The sequence below is a fragment of the Mustela erminea genome, chromosome 9 (genome assembly GCF_009829155.1).
Source record: "Mustela erminea isolate mMusErm1 chromosome 9, mMusErm1.Pri, whole genome shotgun sequence".
NCBI lineage: Eukaryota > Metazoa > Chordata > Mammalia > Carnivora > Mustelidae > Mustela > Mustela erminea.
This window is the reverse complement of record NC_045622.1, coordinates 72,137,104-72,160,146: the sequence shown is the minus strand read 5'-3', so window position 1 is coordinate 72,160,146 and position 23,043 is coordinate 72,137,104. Positions and strand designations below refer to the sequence as shown.

Sequence of the window (23,043 nt, the reverse complement as noted above, 5' to 3'; positions counted from 1 at the left end):
TATTTTCCCAGAAATATGTTTACTTTATCCAGGTTACCAAACATATTATCACATATTCTTTTCTTTCTGAGTCAGGGAATTTTCTACTACTTTTACCTTTCTGTGGTTCAATTTTCTGTTCTTGGGGATTTATAATGATAATTTTTTTTTTAAGATTTTATTTATTTATTTGACAGACAGAGATCACAAGTAGGCAGAGAGGCAGGTAGAGAGAGAGGAGGAAGCAGGCTCCCTGCTGAGCAGACAGCCTGATGCAGGGCTCGATCCCAGGACCCTGAGATCATGACCTGAGCCGAAGGCGGAGGCTTTAACCCACTGAGCCACCCGGGCGTCCCTTATAATGATAATTTTATTGCTATTCTATGTCTTTTGAAAATTCCTAATAAACTCCTATCTCTTTTTCTGTTGCTCCTTGGGAAAGATCTTAGAGCCAACTACTTTGAAGTAAAGTAGCCAACTACTTTACCATTGAGTTGCATTTATCCATTATTTATCCCTTTATTAAAGTGTTTTTATTCAATATATTTATAGTCTTTCCATTTGATTCTTCTTCAAAATTGATGGTTCCTTCTTCATATTATCTTTTACCCCTTTCGATGATATTTATTAAGTGTATTATGAGTTTCTTTGTATTTCTCCAACCCATTACTTCTGGGACACCTAGTATTATATTTTAAGTTGGTTGACTTTCTTTGATAAAAGCAACTGTGCTGCTTGACTATCTGGTAACTTTTTCCTGTGAGCCCGTTCTCCCTGGGGCAAGTCAGCCTAGAATGTGTGTGAGTGTGTGTGCAGCGTAAATTCTAACACGTATGACGCCCAGGGGATTTAACATGGTGGGGGGTGGTATCTGGGGAGAGGGGAGGATGTGAGTGGCCCGAGGGCAGCAGGTGGAACACAGCTGTGCAGGATGGAGCTACTCTTTGCTGCCTGCAGATCATTACCCTCCTTTACCTCCTCCTTCCTGGCCCTGCCCTTCCTAAGCTTTCTCTGGTGGCTATAAATGCCAAGCCCTGAGGTGGGAAGACAGCGTAGAAAGGAAGAAATCAGCAGGAGCTGACATGTCCCACAGCCTTTGTTTCTAACCTGGCCTCACCCAGGCTGGGCACTGACTCTGTTCTCCCCCATCACCCCTCACCAGCCCCTGCAGAGCTGGGCTGACACTGCTGGTACTTCTGTCTCATAATGACAGGGAGAAGACGGTGACCCTTCACGGTAAGAAAATGCAAAGAGATCTTCCCACCCCCATCATTCCCCCATCTGGAACCCCAGCTGAGCTGCAAATTCACTGAACAATACTCTCACTCCAGGAAGAGGTAACTTGAAGTTTGGGTGAAGTGAGACAGAAGCCGTCCGACTAGATACTCCCGACCCAGGAACCGGCTTCCATAATGCACATGCTCACAGGCTGGGCCAGCTGAGCAGGGTTTCATTGGGCCTCAGAGCTGAAAGCTTAGCAGGTGCACATAGACTGGGTCAAGGACCTCCCAGGGCACCCGAGGGACTTGGTGGGGCTCACCACTCCATTCTGAAGTTCAAGAGCTTTAGGCATAAACTCAAAGTGTGTCATTTCTCATTTCTAGCACATCTGCCATCTGGCCCGGCAGGGACCAGCCTGAGGAAGTGAGCAGGGCAGCAAGGTCCTGGCTAGAGGAGCCCTCTTCTATCTAACCATACATCTTCCATGGGTTGGCGGGCCACCCCCTTGGGCTCCACACCACCCCTCTCCATGGCCCCTCCAGCTCTGACAGTGGGACCCTCCTCCAGAGCCTCGGCCGCCAGCACAACCAGCCAACCTGTTTCCTCAGGATTGCACAACCGGGAATTGACCTGTGGATGAAGAAAACCACCGGTGTCCCGTAAATTCTCCTTTGCAGGTCTCTAGGGGCCATGACCTGGGGAGACTTTTCCTGGCACCAAGTCTGGTTTTTCTTCTCTTCCCATGTGCCCAGCAGGGAGAGCTCAGTATAAATACCAGCCACCTCTTCCCAGCAGGAAGGGACCAGCAGCTCTGCTCTACCAGAACTCAGGTGAGGGGCTACTCCAAAGAGGGACTGGATGGAAGAACAGACTCTCTTTTCTCTTTCCCAACAGGATATAGATCCCTTAAAAAATAATAATTCTATTTTTTATTTGTCCTGTATGAGGTCTGTGTTTGCAGAGTGGCACACAGTAGACCCTGTGGATGATAAGGTTTTTGGTTGATGACAGGCTGCTCTAGGCTGGAACAAGTGGGTCCCAGCTGCTCTGTTGACCCATCAGTGCCACCCTGGGGACCTCTTAGCCAGCCCTGGGGTCAGGCTGAAGCGTTCAGCCCTGGGGACTGTGGTTCTGAGTGAGGACCTACTGCAGTGTTTCCTGCGTGGACCCGGAGAGTCTACGGAGAACAAATGGAATGGGCACCAGGCTTCATGTGACCTGCAAATCCCCGAGGGGGTGCGGGTCTTGTCCTTGCCCCCCTGACCCTCTCCTTCCTTCATTTCAGCACCATGAAGCTTTTCACGGGCCTCATCTTCTGCTCCTTGGTCCTGGGGGTCAGCAGTCAATGGTATTCATTCATTGCTGAGGCTGCTCAAGGTAAGGTCACCAGATGGGGGTAGAGGCCACTTGGATTTGCCCTGACCACTTGCAAGGGTTCAGAACTGCGTTAGGTGTGTTTCCCTATGTGGCAGAATGTGCCCCGTGTTTGGGGAGCTCTTCATGAAACAGATCGAAAGGCACAGGGTTTGTGTCCATCCGTCACTAGAGAAGGAGCCATCATCATTCCCAGCTGAAGTGTCAGTTCGACTAGAAGACACAAAATGAGTCTTGAAATGGCACAGAGTTTCCTGCAGACAAAAGGCACAGCGTCTGATTAAAGCTGTCCCTCCTCCTCCTCCTTTCCCTCTCTCCCTTCAGTCAGCCCTTCCTCCCTCCCTCCCTTCCAGCCTCGCTTCCACCCTTCCTGCCATTTCCTGATTGACTCATTTACAGACACCTCCAGCGTGGCTCTCCCTGATGCTTCCTCTGGTCAGTGATGCTGTCCCTGGGAGATCTGTTTCCTCCCCTTTCCTGGGCCTTAACCGGAGCAAAAAAAGAAAGGAGAGGGGAGACTAACAACCATCTATCAAGCCTGCACTAGGAACTCAGCATCTTCATGCAATGGGCAGTGACCTGCTATGCTGGTCTGCCCGAGGCTGAGGGTTTTCCATGACCCTGTCAGTGCGAACTGGGAGGCTTCTGGGCCAACAGGGACACTTCTGCTCAAGTTGAGACAGTTGCTCTCTGACTCTTGACTTCAGGACCTCTTGGTGAGGCAGGGGTCTTCCCCACATGAAGGGGAGGGAGCGGAGACTTGGAGCAGAAATCTTGAGTAGGTGGGAGATTGACCGTTCCTCGATTCTTCCCTGTGGTTTGCCACTGGCTCTCTGTCCACCTGATATCCCTGTTGTCTTGTCCTTCTCTTGCAGGGGCTTGGGACATGTACAGAGCCTACTCTGACATGATAGAAGCCAATTACAAAAATTCGGACAAATACTTCCATGCCCGCGGGAACTATGATGCTGCACGAAGGGGTCCTGGGGGCGCCTGGGCTGCTGAAGTCATCAGGTAACAAGGGCTCCGGGGATGCAGGGATGGCCTGGCTGAGCATGGCGGCCTTAAAGAGCCAGGAGGGGCCTACCGTAGAGAAGCTTCCTGTAGAGACAGCGGCTCCTGGTCCTCTTGCCCACCCTCCCCTCTGTGCCCAGTGTGGGGTCTGACTGGCTGGCAGAGCCAGAGCAAGGCCAGTGGGAATGGGGGCCTCCCACCCTCCTGCTGTGGGCACGGGAACCAGCCTGGGCTGACCTGGGCTGTGTGTGGAGCAGGGTCCGTGTTTCAGCCCCTCTGGCCTGGGCCCCTCTCAGCCATCCCTCAGAAAGAGAAGGGATTGGTGGGTGCGGGGGCCTGTTGCTCAGCAGCCCCTAATGAGTCTCCACCTGCCTTCCTCCATTCTAGTGATGCCAGAGAGCGTTCTCAGAGAGTCACAGACCTTTTCAAGTATGGAGACAGCGGCCATGGAGTGGAGGACTCGAAGGCTGACCAGGCTGCCAACGAATGGGGCCGGAGTGGCAAAGACCCCAACTACTTCCGGCCCCCTGGCCTGCCTGACAAGTACTGAGCTTCCCCTTGGCTGTGCCCTGGGGAGATGGGCTATGAGGCCCCTGAAGGCAAGAACAGTTGCTGAGTTAGAGTTCCTGAATTGTATACCCTTCCTACTGAATACTTTAAAGAGCACATTAAAATGTTTAGTAAATGCTTGTGAATGGGCACCTGGGTGGCCCAGTTGGTTAAGCGGCTGTCTTCGGCTCAGGTCATGATCCTAGGGTCCTGGGATCGAGTTCTCCATGGGGCTCCTTCCTGGGCAGGGAGTCTGCTTCTTTGCCTGCCACTCTGCCTGCTTGTGTGCTCTCTCTCTCTTTCTCTGGCAAATAAATAAATAAAGAAATAAAATCTTTTAAAAAAATGCTAGTGAAATTCAATGTGTCATTGTCCTCTGCATACAGCAAATGACAATTTTCCTGGATATTTTTAATATGAGGGACATGATCAACTTACATTATCTTTTTTCCCATTAATTAATAAAGGCATTAATAAAGAATAATACTAATTTGGGGTAACAGTGTATGTCCAGGATAGGGACCATACTGTATAGACTATATTCGGATCATACCTGATGATCAGTTCCAGGTACAGAGCGACAACTAAACTCTAGTTCTCAACACGAGCAGCCACATCCATCCCCATCGCAGATTTTGGACACATCTGGGATTGCTTTCGGTTGACACAGTGATTGCAGGGCATTTGGTGGGTAGACCAGAGGTACACACAGCTTCTCATTTAGGAAACAGTCCTGCAACGGGGCATCCTGAATCTTGCTTGACTTTTGCAGTGTCCTATCAGACATGAATTTAGGCAGAATCAGATTTACTGCGAAACTGAATGAAGCTTAAGTTTCAAGGACTCCTGACTTACATGGGACCATTCCAAGATCCTTGGAGAGGCCCTGGGAAAGGATTCACATGGTCCCTTATCTTTGTAAAATCTGCAGAAGTAAAATGTTTTAACTAAGACAGTTATTGCTTCTGTTCATACCAAGATTCCGCCATCAGTTTTCTGCTTGTGTTGAGCGGCACTGGGGTGGGCACAGGCATTTTGGGAACCTGACGAAAGAGCAGTTGAATTTGGGTTATAATTGGTTTGCACGTAGTGGGACATATTTGTGTGGTTTTTCAGTCACTTCCAAGTATGATTAAGTTATTGATCACTATCCAGAGTGGGAATGGCTTCTAGGTATGTATTCTCTCACCATCTTCTGTGGTTACTCCGGATGCAGGAATGACAGTCATATGGCAAAATGAACTTGTCTCAGTTCACTCAGGCCAGCACAGAGTATGTGGGTAGTTGGGAAGAAACAACTTTGAAAGTCAAGCATGAGTCAATGGAGAATTGTAAGATCATAAGTGGACGATTTTTGTCTTGATGGAATCCTAGTCAAAATGGAAGTTCTCCCCTGGAGAGAGGTTTTCCAAATTTGACAGTGGTCAAACTTTATAGAATATTACCAATAGCAAGTTGTGAAGCTGAAGGAAAATTTCTAAACTACCAGTAATTTTTAAAAAATCAAACAAGCACGCTAAAATAAAGACAGAATTATCTTTTTATTTTTCATGATAGAAAATGATCTTACTAGGTCATTGTCATAAAATGAAGATCAAAGTAAACTCAGAAAAAATTATATTAAAATTAAAATTATATTAAAAAGATTATATTAAAACAGATTTTTAGGGCAGTGAAATACTCCACATGTTGCAAAAATGGTGATTATATGTTGTAAGTTTGCCCAGACCCACAGAATGTACTGTAAGAGAGAACCCTAATAAACGCTATGAGTGATAATGATGTGTCATTGTAGGCTCATCAATTGTATCAAATATTCCACTCTAGTGGGGAATGCTACTAATGAGGGAGGCTACTCATGGGGGCTGGTATAAGTTATATGGGAAATTTCTGTACTTTCTGCTCAATATTGCTGTGAACCTAGAATTGCTTTAAAAATAAATTCTATTAAAAGAAAGAAAAAGGATTGTTGAAGGGTGTCAGGCTGTTTATTAATAAAAATATTTGTAGATTTTTCTGCTTTTTGCTATGTTTTACATACTTGTCAGCTACCTAAAATTTGCAATTTATCCCCATTCTAAATAAATATTTCATATTGTAGCTAATATAATATTTGTAATTTCATGTTGTTTTTCCTAAAGGGGGCTCCCCAAATTGCATAATTCAGGCCTTATAAAACCTGGGTCTGCCTCTTCATGTACAGTGAAAAAATGTTCATAATTATTTGAGCCTGGAATCCAACTGTATTTTATTAACAGAGTATTTTTAGTCCAGTTTTAATATAACTTAAAATTTCCTGGAAATGCAATTGCTTTGTAAATTGGAACTGTGTTTTGGGAGAGATTTTACCATCCTCTGTTCATGATTTTGAGAAGCACAGCTCCGGATGGAATCACACCTCTATTACTCTGCATTGTAACTGTTAGGTTCACGGTGATCTGATGTATATGTGCCAACATGGAGACCTCTATTATGTCTTTTAGTGCTTAAAATATTAAAATACATATCATTTTATCTTAAATTATGAGACTGACGCGCTGCCTACTGCGCTAAGAAGGCACTGCATTTTATCTTAATTCTATTTCTTCTTTCTGTTAGGGAACCACAATTTTTGAAATTAATGCTAAGGTAGGTAATATCACCTATAAGTCTCTTTATTTATTTATTAAAAATATTTTGCTTATTTATTTTTCAGAGAGAGAGAGAGAGCGCGCGTGCACAAGCAGGCAGAGTGGCATGCAGAGGCGGAGAGAGAAGCAAGCTCCCTGCGAAGCAAGGAGCCGGATGCGGGACTTGATCCCAGGACCCTGAGCCAAAGGCAGCGGCTTAAACCACTGAGCCCCTCAGGCGTCCCTAAACCTCTTTCACCAACGTGAAACAGGAACTGAAAATACAGGGAGTTGTAATATTGACGGTATTGATGTTCTTCCTGGTGACTTCTGTCTTTCTGAGGATTCCAAACACACCTGGGAGAAGAATGTGCACCTACTGATGTCTTTAAGGATGCCAAAGGCCCAGAGATCAGGGTCAGCTTCGAAATTCACTCTGCCCCAGAGACACTGTCCCCGACTCCCTGTCCCTTCCAATCAGTCTAAGAGCCCCCAAGGAGATGGACTATCTGGTCCTAGGAGTGTGACAAATAACAAATATGAATACGGCCGCGCTTGGATCCTAGGTAGGGTGGGGTAGGGGGAGATCAAGTTGTCTGGGATCCTAAGCCCGTGGGCGGGCGCACAGAACGGAGCATTCCGGCCGCAGGGATCCGGGCAGTAGGGGGCGCTGTGGCGGGAGCCGCGCCGGGCGCGCCGGCCCCTCTGGCACCAGAACGCTAATCGCCTCCTTCGGCGGCTTCCGGCGCGTCTTCTTTGAGCGGGTGGAGGCAAAATCATGGACCGCAACCCTTCGCCGCCTCTACCGAGTCCGGACCAGGACGAAGAGGAGGGGGCCGGGGGAGACTGCATAGGAAGCACCGTCTACAGCAAACACTGGCTCTTCGGCGTCCTCAGCGGACTCATCCAGGTGGAGAATGTCGCGCCCAGCGTGGGCTCCCCTACATTGCCCCAGCCCCCTGGTCCCGCCTCTGGCAGCCCCTTCCAGCACCCCTCCCCGACGACCCTTCTCGAGGCGTCGCGCTTAGCGTCCGGGCCGCCTCCACGGACTCCCCAGACTGCGGGGAGCCACTTCCCGGTGCCCCTCAACACAAAGGGAGGGGAGGTAGAGGGGGAGGGATGCGGGAATGCTTACAGTTAAAATATTTTACTTTTGCATATTCTCCGAAAATGTCTGACCGTGACATTGTTCGGTTTTTTGCTCCCCATTCCCACTGTCGTTTCCGAAGCTGGAGGTTTAATATATTTCGTGGACTTTTGTTGTAGTAAAGTACAGGTGATTTGGAGCCCTGCAGCTCTGATAACCGAAAGCGGGGCTTCATCACCTGCTTTGGGCAAGTCACCTAACCTCACAGAGTCTCGATTTCTTTCTCAGTTTCAAAAAAACCGCGACGAAAATACCTGTATTATTGTATATAGGTTTATTGTGTAGGTTAGATAAGATTACAAGGGGCATAAAGTGCTTACCATGGTGTTTGGCTTATAGAAGCTCTCAATAAACGTGAACTTTTTTCTCCCTCGTTTCACGGACTGCCTGACTTTAGATCTGTTTTCTCCAGTGCATCTACGGCATAGCTGCCGGAATAATCGTCCTTAAAAAACAAACCAACCAAAAAAAGCAAATTGTCTGTGGGAACTCATTTTGGTCCTCTTTGCCTGCAGGAGAAAAATGCTTATTTCTTAGCTTGGAATCCAGGGCTCCCTGCAACCTCCCCAGCCTCATCTGCTCACCATTCCCCAGACATTACTAGGCCGTTTGTTAACTCTGAACTCTTGCACTTTCTTAGGTATGTTCTTTTCCCCTTCTTCACATGACAAACTCCTATTCTCCCTCAAAGATTGAGCTTGAAGATTCCCTCCTAGGAGAAGCTTGCCCACCTTCTCCAGGAATACGTCATTGGCCTGTGGTTTTTGCTTTCAGGACTCTGTCCACAATTCATTTGAATCACTTAGCCTTTTCTGTTGTGATAATTAGCTTATGTGTCTTTTCCTCTCTAGATCCTAAACTGCTTGAAAACAAGGGGTTAAATTTATTTGCCTCTGTATTTCAACCCCAGTGCCTAATAACAGTGTTTACTCCATGAATGTGAATGAATAGATCTACCCAGGGTAGTAATTTTTTTAAACAAGGTTTCCGCGAGAGAGGATACTTTGAGGTCAGTGTCTTCGTGACTTGTGAATGATTTGGGATAATATTATGTGATGAGTGCTGTGGACTGCTTTTATCATCACTTTTCTTCCTTTCTGTTGAAGATCGTTAACCCTGAAAACACCAAATCCAGCTCAGATGATGAGGAACAGCAGATGGAGCTCGATGAAGAAATGGAGAATGAAATTTGCAGAGTATGGGATATGTCAATGGATGAGGTATGGGGTTGGAAACAAAACTGAGAAGACTTTTGGGTAAGGAGGTGGTGAATGGATTTTTTTTTTTTAAGTTTCAGTCCTTAAGTCTATGGAAAAATACTTCAGTGTTTGTAATCACTCATAGGGGTATAGGGAGTGAGCTTAAATGCTCAACTTTTGTTTCTGAAGCTAGAGGATCTGAGCTGTCTTTAGATTTGGTCTGAATATATAGTTATCATGAATGCAAGAATGCGCATAACCAGGAAAGTTCTCATACTTACCTGCCTAAACAGAATGCTGTCCTTGTGTTTGAGAGCAGGGTAGACTGATGACCACAATTAAATTAGAAGAGGACAAGGACCCGTGTGTCTATAAATACAAAATAGTATCTTATCATTTGTATTGTATTCTTTTTTTTTTTTTTTTAAGATTTTATTTATTTATTTGACAGGCAGAGATCACAAGTAGGCAGAGAGGCAGGCAGGCAGAGAGGGAGAAGCAGGCTCCCTTGCGGAGCAGAGAGCCCGATGACCCTGAGATCATGACCTGGGCCGAAGGCAGAGGCTTAATCCACTGAGCCACCCAGGCGCCCCTTGTATTGTATTCTGTAGCTCAACAGCATTTTCATGTGTGTATTATTCTGTTTGCTTTCCACAATAACCTTGTGGTATAGGTAGTACCTTTATTTTACGATAAAAAAAGACATGAAAAGAGATTGATGTACATAATCTCTTACTTAATTACTTGAACTGTTGGCAGTAGTTTCCTGATTAAAATCCTTATTTTAGTCTTTCACTTCCCTTCTGTGCTCCACATTGCCATGAAATTTCTTTTTCCTAATACACAGAATAAATTGTGTTCTTTTCTTCTGTCTTACAAATTGTCCATGGCTGTTCATTGGCTTCGGCTCTTTTTTTGAGATGGCTTTATTGAGGTAGAATTGGCACCAAAAAAACTGTATTCTTGAGCTGTAATTGATGTGCAGAAACGACACCTATTTAAAGGGCAGGACTCTGTCCACAATTCATTTGAATCACTTAGCCTTTTCTGTTGTGATGATTAGCTTACGTAATTTAAAGTTTTGAAAAACTTTATGTGTGTACATGCACACGAAGCCATCACTGTAATCAAGAAAGAGAACATCTCTCTCACCCTCAAAAGTTTCCTTATGCCCCTTCATAATCCCTTCCTCTTGCCCCTCCCGGCCTCCACCTCTCTAGGCAGCCACTGGGTTGTCCTTCTTCCACTTCAGAGTGGTTTGCACTGTCTAGTTTTGTATAAATGAGATCATATTCTTTTTTTCGAGAGGTCTGCCTCTTTGACTCAGCATCATTGTTTTAAGATTCATGCCAGTTGTGTCTGTCAGTAGTTTATTTATTTTTTTATTGCTGAGTGATACTTCATTACATGTGTATGTCATAATTTATTCATTTATTACTCTGTTGGTGGATATTTGAGTTGTTCATGGTTTATTAAAGTTAATACTGAATTTTTGTGTGTAATTATATACAGACTTATGTGTTTCTTTTTCTCCGGTAAATACCTAGAGTATTATGGGTCATATGGTAGGTGTATGTTTAACTTTTTAAGAAATAGTCTGAATTGTGTTTCTTATTAAGGTTGTGTAAAAAATTATGTATTTTCCAAAGTGATTTTTACTTTTTACGTTACCATAAGCAGTGTATGAGATAGAGGTCTAGTTTCTCCTCATCCTTGCCAACACTTGGTATGGTCAGACCTTTCATTTTAGTCATACTAATAAGTGTGTAGTGATTCTTATTGAAATTGTAATTTGAATTTCCCTAATTACTAACAGTGTTGACCATATTTTTATGTGTTTATTTGCAATCTATATATCTTTTGCGTGTGTGTGTGCCTGTTCAGATTTTGCCCACTTTTTAATTGTGTATGTGGTTTTTTTTTCTGTAAGTTTTATAATTTTAAGTTTTACTGGTAGGTCCCATTTCGAGTTAATATTTGTGTGTGATGCAAGGTATGAATTGAAGTTCACTTTTTCTGCATATGGATGCCCAGTTCTTCAACCTCATTTCTTAAAAAGACTGCCCTTTCTTCACTGAATTGCCTTTGTACCTTTGTCAGAAATCACTTCTCTGTACATGTGAGTCTATTTCTGGATTCTCTTTTGTTCCATTGACCTATTTGTGCATCTTTGTAATTGTATTAATTACCGTACATTTATAAGAAATCTTGAAATCGGTCTGTGTTAATCTTCCAACTTTGTTATTTCTCAGAGTTGTTTGGTTGTCCTGGATCCTTTGTATTTCCATATTAATTTTAGAATCGATTTGACATTTTCATCAGAATGCCTACTAGGATTTTAACTGAGATTGAGTTGAATTTACAGATCATTTGGGGAAAGAATTGATAAATTGAACAAGATATATCTTTCCATTTATTAAGGTCCTCTCTAATTTGTTTCAGCAAAGTTTTGTAGTTTTTAGTGTATAGGTATTTCACATTTTTTGTCAGACTTATTCCTAAGTATTTCATATTTTTCCATGGTATTATAAATGGCATTTTTATTTATTTTTTTTTTAAGATTTTATTTATTTATTTGTCAGAGAGAGAGCGAGCGAGCGAGAGCGAGCACAGGCAGACAGAGTGGAAGGCAGAGTCAGAGGGAGAAGCAGGCTCCCTGCGGAGCAAGGAGCCTTATGTGGGACTCAATCCCAGGACGCTGGGATCATGACCTGAGACGAAGGCAGCTGCTTAACCAACTGAGCCACCCAGGTGTCCCATAAATGGCATTTTAAAAAAGATTTATTTATTTATTTGAGATAGAGAGAGAGAGAGCGCGTGCACGTGCATGAGAAGGGAGAGGGTCAGAGTGAGAAGCAGATACCCCGCTGAACCGGAAGCCTGATGTAGGACTTGATCCAGGGACTCCAGGATCATGACTTGAGCCGAAGGCAGTTGCTTAACCAACTACGCCACCCAGGCGCCCATAAATGGCATTTTTAAAAACTTCAGTATCTGTTCATTGCTAGTATGTAGAAATACAGTTGATTTTTGTATCTTTTATATCCTGTAGCTGTATTTGATTTATGAAAAAAAAGTTTTACTACTTTTTCAATTGAATTGCTTTTATTTCTTTTTCTTGCACATTTGCCCTCCAGTATGATGTTGTTTAGAAAAGCAGTAAGGGGGGCATCCTCTAGTTCTTAATTGAGGCAGAACATCTGGTCTTACACCATTAATATGATGTAGTTGCAGACTGAGAAAGTCCCCTCTCTAAGTATGCCTAGAGTTTTTATCAGGAATGGATTTTATATTTTGTCATGCTTTTGCTAAGTCATTTGAGATGATCATGTGGTTTTCTTTTTAGTTTGTTAATATGATCAACTAAGCTGATTGATTCTCAAGGTGCTAAAATCTTGTTTAGAAATTTTATTTAATTTCATGAGAGATAATTCATTTTCTTTTCATTGTCTGGTTTGATACCAGGGTAATGCTGTCCTCATTAATTGGGAAATTTTCCCTCTTCATTTTTCAGGAAGAGTTTGTGCAGAATTAATATTATTTCTTCCTAAATATTTGGTGGAATTCACCAGTGAAGCCATCTGAGCTTGGAGTTTTCTTTTTGGGAAGATTCTTTTGTTTTTTACTTGATTTATATATTTTAGTTTTATATATTTATTAATTTTAAGAAATAATAGTATTATTGCGATATAACTTCCTACCATAAAATTCACCCTTTAATGGTTTTTAGTATATTGTGCAAAAGATTATAAATTCAATTCATTTGATAGGTATAAGGATTGATAAGTATAAGGTATTAAAGGATGAATTCCTTTAATAGGTATAAGGCCATTCAGGTTACTTAGGTAGTTTATGTTCTTCAGGGAATTTACCTATTTTGTCTAAGTTGTTAAATTTATTGGCATAAAGTTCTTTATAATATTATGTTATTGTCCTTTCATTGTCTGTAGAATCTGTAGTAATAGCTCTCTCATTCATGATATTAGTAATTTGTGTCTTCTTTTTTCCTCATCATTCTGGCTAGAAGTTTAATTTATTGATCTTCATAAAGAACCAGTTTTTTTTTTTTTAAAGATTTTATTTATTTATTTGACAGACAGAGATTACAAGTAGGCAGAGAAGCAGGCAGAGACAGAGGAAGGGTGAAGCAGGCCCCCTGCTGAGCAGAGAGTCCTATGTGGGACTTGATCCCAGGACCCTGAGATCATGACCTGAGCGACCTGAGCCAAAGGCAGCGGCTTAACCCACTGAGCCACCCAGGCGCCCAAGTTTTGTTTTATTGATTTTCTCTGTTGCTTTACTATTTTCTTTTTCATTGATTTTCATTTTGATCTCTTATTATTTTCCTCCTATTCACTGTGGTTTAATTTGCTGTTTTTTTAATATAGGCATATAACACTATAGATTTTCCTCTGTTGCTTTAGCAGTGTATTTTGGGTTTCCTTTGATATGTTGGGTTTCCTCTCATTTAGTTTAGTTCTAATTTTTCTTTCATTCTTCTTCGGCTGTTGAGTTATTTAGCAGTGCATTGTTTAGATGTCATGTATTTGGGAGTTTTTCAGTTACCTTTCTGTTACTGGAGTCTGTGAACACTCTGAATCCTTTAAAAAATACATTTAGACTTGTTTTATAGCCCAGAATGTGATTTATCTTGAAATTTTCCATGTTACTGAAAGAATGTGTATTTTGCTGTTGCTGGGTGGAATGTCTTATATATATACATATATAAATGTCAGATCAAGTTGGTTGATCTTTTTTTTTTTAAATTTTTTTAGTTGGTTGATCTTTCAAGTTTTTTTCTACTTGTTTTACAATTATTGAGAAGCTGTGATTAAAAAAAAAAATTAGTTTTAAAGAACCAGAACTCATTTTTAAAATGAAATCTTAATGTGAAATCCTCAAATATGAAATAGGTAAAACAGAGCTGCTATTTGAATAAGATTGTTGGTGGAAGGCAGGGTCATGTTTTTGGCCTCCTTTTCACCTTCTTAGGGTAGGTCTTGAAGCACCTCTAGAGAACTGAGCTATCCACTTATCACTGGCATAAAGTCCTTCCAGTATCACAGCCTTATCTCCTCCCACTAGTGTTTGAGCAGGACCAGAGACTTCAGGTGCTTTCTGTATTTTCATGTGTTCATGCTCTTGTTCATGTCCCTGTCTGCCTGGAATGGCCTCCAGCCAGCAAAATCTTTCTCCTCTTTTATGACCTCTTCGGTGTGATGCCTCCCCAGACACTCCAGGCAGAATTCGTATCTTCTGTGCTCTGTTGAAACCTGTTCACTTTGTTGCATAACACTTATTCAGCCTTTGTGTCCTCTGATAGATTTAAGTTCCTTTTCTAAAAGCTTAATATCACCTCTTCTGAGGTACCTTCTTTGACATATCTGAAGTAGCCTCCCCACATTTTGGCTTGTAGCACATATTATCTTGTCTCTCTTCTTTGTACCACTCAGATCAGTTCTTTATGGGTTTATTGTTTGTTCAACCATCTAGAATAAACATTCCATGAGACTGGGACCTTGTCTAGCTTGTTCACTGATGCGTCTCCCAGAGCCTCAGTGTCTGTCACTTGGGTTTTGCAGTAAATAGTTGGTGAAGAGTGAATGAATGAATGAACGCATGAGTGACTGAATGAATAGCGGAGAGGCAGCATGGTGTGCTGATGAAGAGTGTGGCCATGAGTCAGGATTATCTGGGTTTTGTGTTCCTGGCTTAGTTCTACTGATGGTATAATCTCGGGCAGGTTGCTTAGCCTTTTAAGACTTTTTTGTTTAGGGGCACCTGGGTGGCTCAGTGGGTTAAACCCTTCGGCTCGGGTCATGGTCCCAGGGTCCTGGGACCGAGCCCCGAGTCGGGCTCTCTGCTCAGCAGGGAGCCTGCTTCCCTTCCTCTCTCTCTGCCTGCCTCTCTGTCTACTTGTGCTGTCAAATAAATAAATAAAATCTTAAAAAAAAAAAGACTTCTGTTTATTAGTGGAATGGGACTAATTATAATAACTACTTTATAGGGATGTTTTGAGAATTGAATAAGATAGTATCCAAACCACTTCCCTGTTATTTACCACTTGCTCAGTAAATGTTAATTGCCATTATTTCTGTAATTGATGTTGATATTGTTAGACTATGTAATCCTGTGCTACCCTAGGAATTATTATCATTTAAATAAATCAGTCTCTGCATGCCCTAAGAGTTGCCCAGATGACGTCACTTTCAGTGCATCTTTTCTCTGATTGTGCTCTCTTAATAATTATAGGATGTCTCTTCTAGTCAGCAGTCATTCAGGTTAACTTGGTTTCAACTGCTATGAAGGATTACTGTCTCTCTCCTTGGGGTGCCTCCAGGGCCCTTTGAAGAGCATTTTCACTTAAGCCAGGAAGCTTCTGGTTTTAAGTTAAGCTATCACAAATATACACTTCAAGTTTGGTGAAAATCTGAGGCAGTAGACTGTCAAAAACTTCATTTTATTTAAATACTATACCACACAGATCTCCACAGCGAAGTGATTTGGTCTTGGAGTGTGCGAGATTGGATCATATGACCACTCCAGGTTCATCTACTGGTATGGTGTGACCCCGGGCCCTGTGGCCTGGGCAAACTCTAGGAAGGAGATATGAAGCTGTTGCAGTTAACACTGTGATCAGAATTTTCTGTTGAGAATTTTGAAAGCACGAGTTCCGATTTGGGGCATGACCCGGTAGGGGTTTTAACTTGTTCCTGCATTGTGTTTTAAGGTCTTAGAAGACAGGAATTATGAGTTTGATATTTTTCCCCACCCCAGTGTCTGAGAGGCTACCAGACAACTAACTAGCAGATGTGTTTGAATGAGTTAACATTCCTGGTGGCTAGAAAGATCATTAAGGTAAAAGCATTCAAGGCAGAAAAAAGAAGATATTCCTGAAATATCACAATTAGTTTACATTTGTTTATGGATTTGTTCCTTTGTCTTGGATCCAGATAGCACAAAGACTCTCTAACATTATTTTTGTGTAATGATACAATTGTAACCTATGGCTTTTTTTTCCTTGAGCCTGAAAGGAGGTATATATAGAAAAAAAAAATTTTTTTTTAAAGATTTTGTTTATTTATTTGACAGAGATCACAAGTAGGCAGAGAGGCAGGTTGGGGTTTGGGTGGGAAGCAGGCTCCCCACTAAGCAGAGAGTCCGATGTGGGGCTCGATCCCAGGACCCTAGGACCATGACCTGAGCCGAAGGCAGAGGCTTTAACCCACTGAGCCACCCAGGCGCCCCTAGAATAATTTTTTTTAATGGTTGTCTGTACTGGGGGGTTTAAAGAGGACTGTTCTGCATCCAAAGTAATAATCATTTTTTATTTTCAGGACGTGGCTCTATTTCTCCAAGAATTTAATGCTCCTGACATATTTATGGGAGTATTGGCCAAATCCAAATGTCCTCGATTAAGAGTAAGTATGTACACTTTTAAAGCTTTCTCTTTGAAGCAGTAACAGCAGATAGTACTTGATAGTCTTTCATTTTTCTCACTTTCATTTTCTTGCTGGCCACAAATCAGTCTGCAGATTTTTATTGAACATTGCCTGGCACTTGATAATGTGCCGTTTAAAATTATTAGAGTGGGTTGGACCAGGGAGATCAATACTTTCGTTTAACCGCTGTGGAAACAGGCATAACCAAAGTTATGTTCCTAGTATGTGGCAGAACAGGGAACATTGCCTGGACTTCCTATTTCTGTTGATAGCTCTTTTTTATTCATAAAATCCTCCATTGCTTAAAAACCTTCATTCTTGGGGCACCTGGGTGCTTCAGTGGGTTAAACCTCTGTCTTCGGCTCAGGTCATGATCCCGGGATCCTGGGATTGAGCCCCACATCAGGCTCTCTGCCCAGTAGGGATCCTGCTTCATCCCCTCTCTCCACCTGCTTTTCCGCCTACTTGCAATCTCTATCTGTCAAATAAATAAAATCTTTAAAACAAAACAAAACCTTCATTCTGAACTCAGCCTGACACTCAGGACTTTCTATAATCTGAATCTAATTCAACTTTCCAGCATAAAATCTGTCATGCAGATGGTGCTTCTGATATAGCAAGGCCTGTCCACTCCTTGTCTCAGTAGCTTACTGTGATCATCACCATCGCTATGCCTCCTTTCGTATGCCCTCCATCCCTTTCAGAAGTCACATCTGTTATCTAAGGTGCTACTCTTCTTCTAAGCCTTCCCAGATAAGTAAGCTCTCAGTGGCCATTGCTGATCGTAAACTCCTGAGAAGAATTATCTGTGCTTCTCATTTCGTCTTTATCTATGCTGTGTGTGGTGGATTGTGTTTCTGTGTCATTTAGTTTGGGATGTGCAATGCATATCGTGGGTGATTAGTAAATATTAATTATACTTAGGAGCAACTGCTGTTTACTGAGTATTTGATTTTACTACTCCATGAGATAGGAATTTATCTTCACTTTATAAATAAGTGAGCTAAGTCTCTGGTTAATGTGTCCAGGGTCATACAACTGGGAAAGAATGAATCTGGGATTTGAGCCTAGCTGGCCTGACTTCCGTATGGCCACTGTAGTGTATTACCTCTCTTTCTTTGAAATATGAAGTGGAAAATTCTGTAGTGTATTTTTACATATTGAATGCTGAATCCAAATTTCATTTGGGACAGTGTTTTACCTGAACTGGGACCTGAAGAATTGATGAACTGCTTTTTCCTGGGGTCATTGTGTTGATAGAGAAATTTGGCAGTTGCGTACGACTTTTTCCCTGTTTTTCTAACTTAAATACATTGACTCATGATTAACACTTAAAATAAGCTTATGTCAGCAATGGCACCTTTCAGGAATTAGTCATATCATTATATATGCCTGTGAACCACAGCCTGTCTGTAGCTATGATCCTCTGCCGTGGCCGCATGTTAGAAGGGAACACGGACTCAAACTTTGGTATGTCCCAGGCCCACCCCCGAGTTTCTGATCCATTGCTTTTGTGGTGGGATTGAGGGTTTCTAACAAGTTCCCTGGTGATGTGAGTGCTCTGCACCAGGGCACACATTTTGAGAAGTTTTACCCTTGGGACCTTTTAAAAATCCCGAGTTGGGCTCTACCAGATCAGCTGAAACAGAATCTCTAAGTGTGAGGCTCCACACGAATTTTAAAAAGTTCTCTCAGCTGATTCTGGCTAGCAGCCAAAACGAGGAACGTCTTTGACTGAGAGTTCAGTCATTCTCCCTTTAATTTGTAAGGAAATGGATGTGTCTCTCTGCTGCTTCTGTTTTTAATCCATTCCCAGCATTTGACAACCCTCATTTTATTGAAACTCCCTTTCTGTAGCTTTGGTGCCACCTCCCTCCCTTGGTCTCCGACCTCTTCAGTCACTTCTCTGTCACTTTCATTGGCTTTAATCTTTCTTCCTACAGAGTGTGGACTCCTTCTAAGCTGTAGACCCAGATCCCTTGTCCTCTTTAAATTCATTTCCTTAGTGAGCTCATCCACTCTTTACACCTTTAAGTTGCGAGTCTATGCCTGTGGGATCAAAGCTGTGCCCTGCCTTCTGATTTCTGGTGCCACATCTTCAACTTTACCTAGACATTCTGTACTTGTTGCTGAATTTTCCAGTCAAGAATCTCATATGTCCTGACTCCGTGATGAACACACTTACGTGGTCATAAAAATGATGTGCTGTGTTTGGTAAACAGTAGCCTCCCAGGCCCTCACCTGAAGATTCTGATTCAGTAGCTCCGAGATGGCACTCAGGAATGTGTATTTTTTTTTTTTTTTAAGATTTTATTTGACAGAGATCACAAGTAGGCAGACAGGCAGGCAGAGAGAGAGAGAGAGGGAAGCAGGCTCCCCGTCGAGCAGAGAGCCCGATGCAGTACCAGTATCCTGAGATCATGACCTGAGCCAAAGGCAGAGGCTTAACCCACTGAGCCACCGAGCCACCCAGGCGCCCCAGAAATGTGTATTTTTAACACGTACTCTGTCCAAATGAGTCTTACATTTCAGCAAGTTTGGAAACTAACTGCCTACCTGAGCTCACTGTGTCCTTTCTTACACTTTCTTTTCCCATTTTCCTGTCAGTGGGGCCAATAACTGACTGAAAAATGAAGAAACTTGAAACCTAGGAGTGAGAACTCCTGTTGCCTGCCATCACATTCTTTTGCTTTCACCTTGAGTCTTCCTCAGCTTCCTCCCTTCGCATGCCTGCTGTCAGCATCCTCATCTCCATGTACCTTGACTCCTGAGATGCCGTGTAGCGTAGTGTTCAATGTCAGGCTCTGGAGCTCTGCTCTTGCCTTATCGGAGATCCCAGAAGGTTGCTTAACTGCTCTGTGCTTTAGTTTCCCCTCATCTGAAATATGGGGATGATAACAGTACCTGCCTCATAAATTATTATTATTATTTTTTAAAGATTTTATTTATTTATTTGACAGACAGAGATCACAAGTAGGCAGAGAGGCAGGTAGAGGGAGAGGGGGAAGCAGGCTCCTTGCTGAGCAGAGAGCCCGATGTGGGGCTCGATCCCAGGACCCTGGGATCATGACCTGGGCTGAAGGCAGAGGCTTTAACCCGCTGAGCCACCCAGGCGCCCCTGCCTCATAAATTATTACATGAATAATAATTTATGGAAAGTGCTTGGAGTAGTGCCTGGCCCTAGTACATGCTAAGTAAACATCAGCTGTTACTACTGAGGTTATTAACTTCCTTTAACATTTCTACTATCATGCACTGTGCATTTTGCTGCTGACAAAAATCTTCCTAAGATAACATTGCAGTGTAAAGATCTTTATAGATGCACATAGCCTCCTAGATTAAATATAATCTTTTCAACATGTCATTCAGGTCCCTTAGTCCTGATCCTTTTTACCCGCTGTGTTTATCTTGTGCCATTCTCCCAATTTTTTGCAATAGCCAGGCTGCTCTCTTCAGAGTTCAGTGCATTAGCCGTGTGCATTATTCCCTTCCTGCCTTTGCTGATACTTTTCCACTTACCCAGCTGTCTGTCTGTCTTCTTTGCATGTCTGAATCCTACTAACCATTTAACCATTTAAGACTGAGTTCATCCATAAGATTTCTTCTTCCATACTTTCTTCTCTTCTCTTCTTCCCCCATACTGATCCAGTGAAAGTTTTTTTCAGGTTGTTTTTTTTGTATTTGTCTTTTATCTTCAAGACACTGTGACCTATGACCTGTGACATTTGATTTGGCAGGAAATCTGTGTGGGAATACTAGGTAATATGGCCTGTTTCCAGGAGATATGTGTGTCCATCAGCAGTGATAAAAATCTTGGGTAAGTTTTACCACATAAGAATTACGTTTTTACAAAATAAATTAATATTTTATATCCCTAAGGAAATCCTAATACATAGGAGATACAGGAACATTTTACAAAATGCAGTACTCCCTTTCTCCTGATGAATAGTCTCCAGGAACTTCATTGCTTATTAATGGTAGCTAGGGGCTTTCATGGTTTTTATGGGCATGATTGAAGATTTAGGCCTGTTTCTTTATTGGTAGCAAAAGGACAAATAATCAGTAGGTGGTAAGCCCAACAAGATGAGACTCAGAGGGGCAAAGCTTGGCATTGGGGCCCCTGACGAGATTCCCAAATAATTAACATCAGGGAATCCAAGGGCTTAGAGAACTAGAGCCTGAAAAAACTAGACTTAGTGACCAGGGTTACCCTGAGAATTCTTGACTTTACATTCGGGGATAGGGCTTATCGATAGACTAGAAGATAGAAGGTTGCCTCCATGATTCAGAGGCTTTCATCTTTTCACTTGGAACATTTTAGGCAGAGGGTTTTTTAATGGTGGAAACCCAAGTAGTTACTTTAAGAGAGCTGAGAACACCTTGGAATTAATATGCTAAATTTTGTGAATGTATTCATTTTCTCTAGGCAGAGAGAATTCATGGCTGTTAATCAGAATTTCAAAGAAATTTATGCCCACAATAGATGAAGAAAAGTGTTCTGGGTGGTTATTATCAGCTAGGGTTGTGGGGGTTTATTGTAGGATTTAAGTCCCTGGGTCTTTAAAATAGAGGTAATTATCTCTTCTATGTGTGGAGTGACTTTAAGATCCTAGTTTAAGGTCTTTATTCCTCAGTAATTCCTGGAGTAAATGATCCAGGATTATATTTGGCCTCTAGTGGTCCCTATCAAAAATCTAATGAGTCATGTTAAGATAAATATGGAACAGTTTACATCAGTGATGGGATATAAATTTGTTTAGCCACTTTAGAGAAATTGGGCATTATTTTGTTAAACTGGAAGATAGGCAGTGCAGATGCTGTGATCAAACTGTTCCTCGCATATGTATATGGTAAGATAAACTGTGCATATGTATATCAGCCAAAATGTATTAGAGGAGCATTCCTTGTTATGGCTCCAGTTAGAATCAACCCACAGATCCATCAACAGTAGGCTGGAAAAATAAATTGTCTTATATTCATATGATGGAATGTCTGTCGCAATGAATCAAAGAATGATCACTATGGGAAAACATGGGTAGATCTTAAAGCCATGGTGTTGAGCAAAAGAACTAAGACTACAAGGAGCACATACAGTATAATTTTTTCACATAAAATTTTCACTTAAAATTCAAAGCCAAAATATATTGAATAATAAAACTATGGAGTAAAGCAAAGAAATAATTGCTGGAAAATTCCAGGTAGTAGTCATTTCTAGGTGGGAAAAAGAATTGTGATTTGGAAGGGACACACAAAGGCTATGGAGATATAGTACTGTTCTGTTTTTTGTAAATATGTGTTTGCTTGATAATTAGTCATTAAGTATAAATTTATATCTATAAGCTTTCTTATATATATATATACTTTAATTCAAAATGAAAAGTTGAAAGAATTAAATTACCTAGACATTTGAAACGAGAGAAGAGATACATATTGGGTTAACTTATTTTGTTTTTATAGACAGGTGTTACTGCACTGTTTGTATGATTCAGACCCTCCTACTCTTCTGGAAACAAGCCGGTATGCTTTCTTGCTATGGATTCTGTATAGTCACTCATACAGGAATCTAGGACAATAGAGTTAATTCTTCGTTCTTGAATTTCCTTTACTGTTTTTCAAACATAGATACTACGCTCATGTTTATCTTGTAGGTTGTTGCTTACTTGTCTTTCCCAGACAGAAGTGGCCAGTGTCTGGGTTGAAAGAATCCGGGAATATCCAGCTATTTATGATAGCATTTGTTTCATTATGTCAAGTTCAACAAATGGTAAGTCACCGTGTATTCTAGGAATAATTTTTGGTTATATTTAATTGTTAGGAAACCATGTAACTGTTTCTGGAGGTTGCGTAAAAGAAGTGTTAATAAGGCTAAGGTGAGAAAGTATTTCGATTCAAGACATAAAATTGCTTCTTAAGCTGCCAGGATACTGACAAGTCCTCATTTAAAAATGAAGGAAGACAAGCACATTTAGACAAAGGAGGTGAATTACTCTGAATAAGTAATGCTTTGGCAAGATTTGGTTTTCTTGGAATAGCTTTAGGAATTTTGACTAAACTTACTGCTCTTAAAATTTTGTTTCTCATTTCAATATCAATTTTATTGTCTGCAGTTGACTTGCTGGTCAAAGTCGGGGAGGTTGTAGACAAGCTTTTTGATTTGGATGAGAAGCTAATGTTAGAATGGATTAAAAATGGGGCTGTTCAGCCTCTGGACCCTCCCCAGGAAGATTCTGAAGAGCAGCCGGTGTTTAAGATTGTGCCATGTGTACTTGAAGCTGCGAAACAAGTACGGTAAGTGAGTTCTTTTGTGCAAAATGGTCGGGGAAAATCCAATTGCTAGAAATACCCTTAGATGTAAGTTTTAGTTTCTTTTCAGCAGGATGAATAACATCCCGTTAGTCTTTGTCAGGTTGGATTTACTACTAACATTTGTGATGACAGTGTGTCTGCTGTTTTAAAAAATCCTAATGGTTATAAAGTACCTATTATAACACTACTTGGCTATAGGCTAT

At 41.9% G+C, this 23,043-nt stretch overlaps 2 protein-coding genes across 2 annotated transcripts in view; both read left to right on the top strand.

The window, feature by feature from the left end:
* Positions 1-1,961: 1,961 nt before the first annotated feature.
* Positions 1,962-4,358, top strand: LOC116598873 (serum amyloid A-1 protein-like). Its single transcript, XM_032358259.1, has 4 exons — positions 1,962-2,030; positions 2,486-2,577; positions 3,450-3,588; positions 3,976-4,358. Exons 2-4 carry the CDS (start codon positions 2,490-2,492, stop codon positions 4,136-4,138), a joined length of 390 nt encoding a protein of 129 aa, XP_032214150.1. The 5' UTR covers positions 1,962-2,030; positions 2,486-2,489; the 3' UTR covers positions 4,139-4,358.
* Positions 4,359-7,064: 2,706 nt separating this feature from the next.
* The window catches only part of SAAL1 (serum amyloid A like 1), a 29,121-nt gene continuing 13,142 nt past the window's right edge, over positions 7,065-23,043 (top strand). The window contains exons 1-7 of the mRNA XM_032358523.1: positions 7,065-7,656; positions 9,000-9,113; positions 16,430-16,513; positions 20,272-20,351; positions 21,992-22,051; positions 22,183-22,298; positions 22,642-22,822. Coding sequence (XP_032214414.1) covers positions 7,525-7,656; positions 9,000-9,113; positions 16,430-16,513; positions 20,272-20,351; positions 21,992-22,051; positions 22,183-22,298; positions 22,642-22,822 — 767 coding nt within the window. The 5' untranslated portion in view covers positions 7,065-7,524. The remainder of the gene's footprint in view (positions 7,657-8,999; positions 9,114-16,429; positions 16,514-20,271; positions 20,352-21,991; positions 22,052-22,182; positions 22,299-22,641; positions 22,823-23,043) is intronic.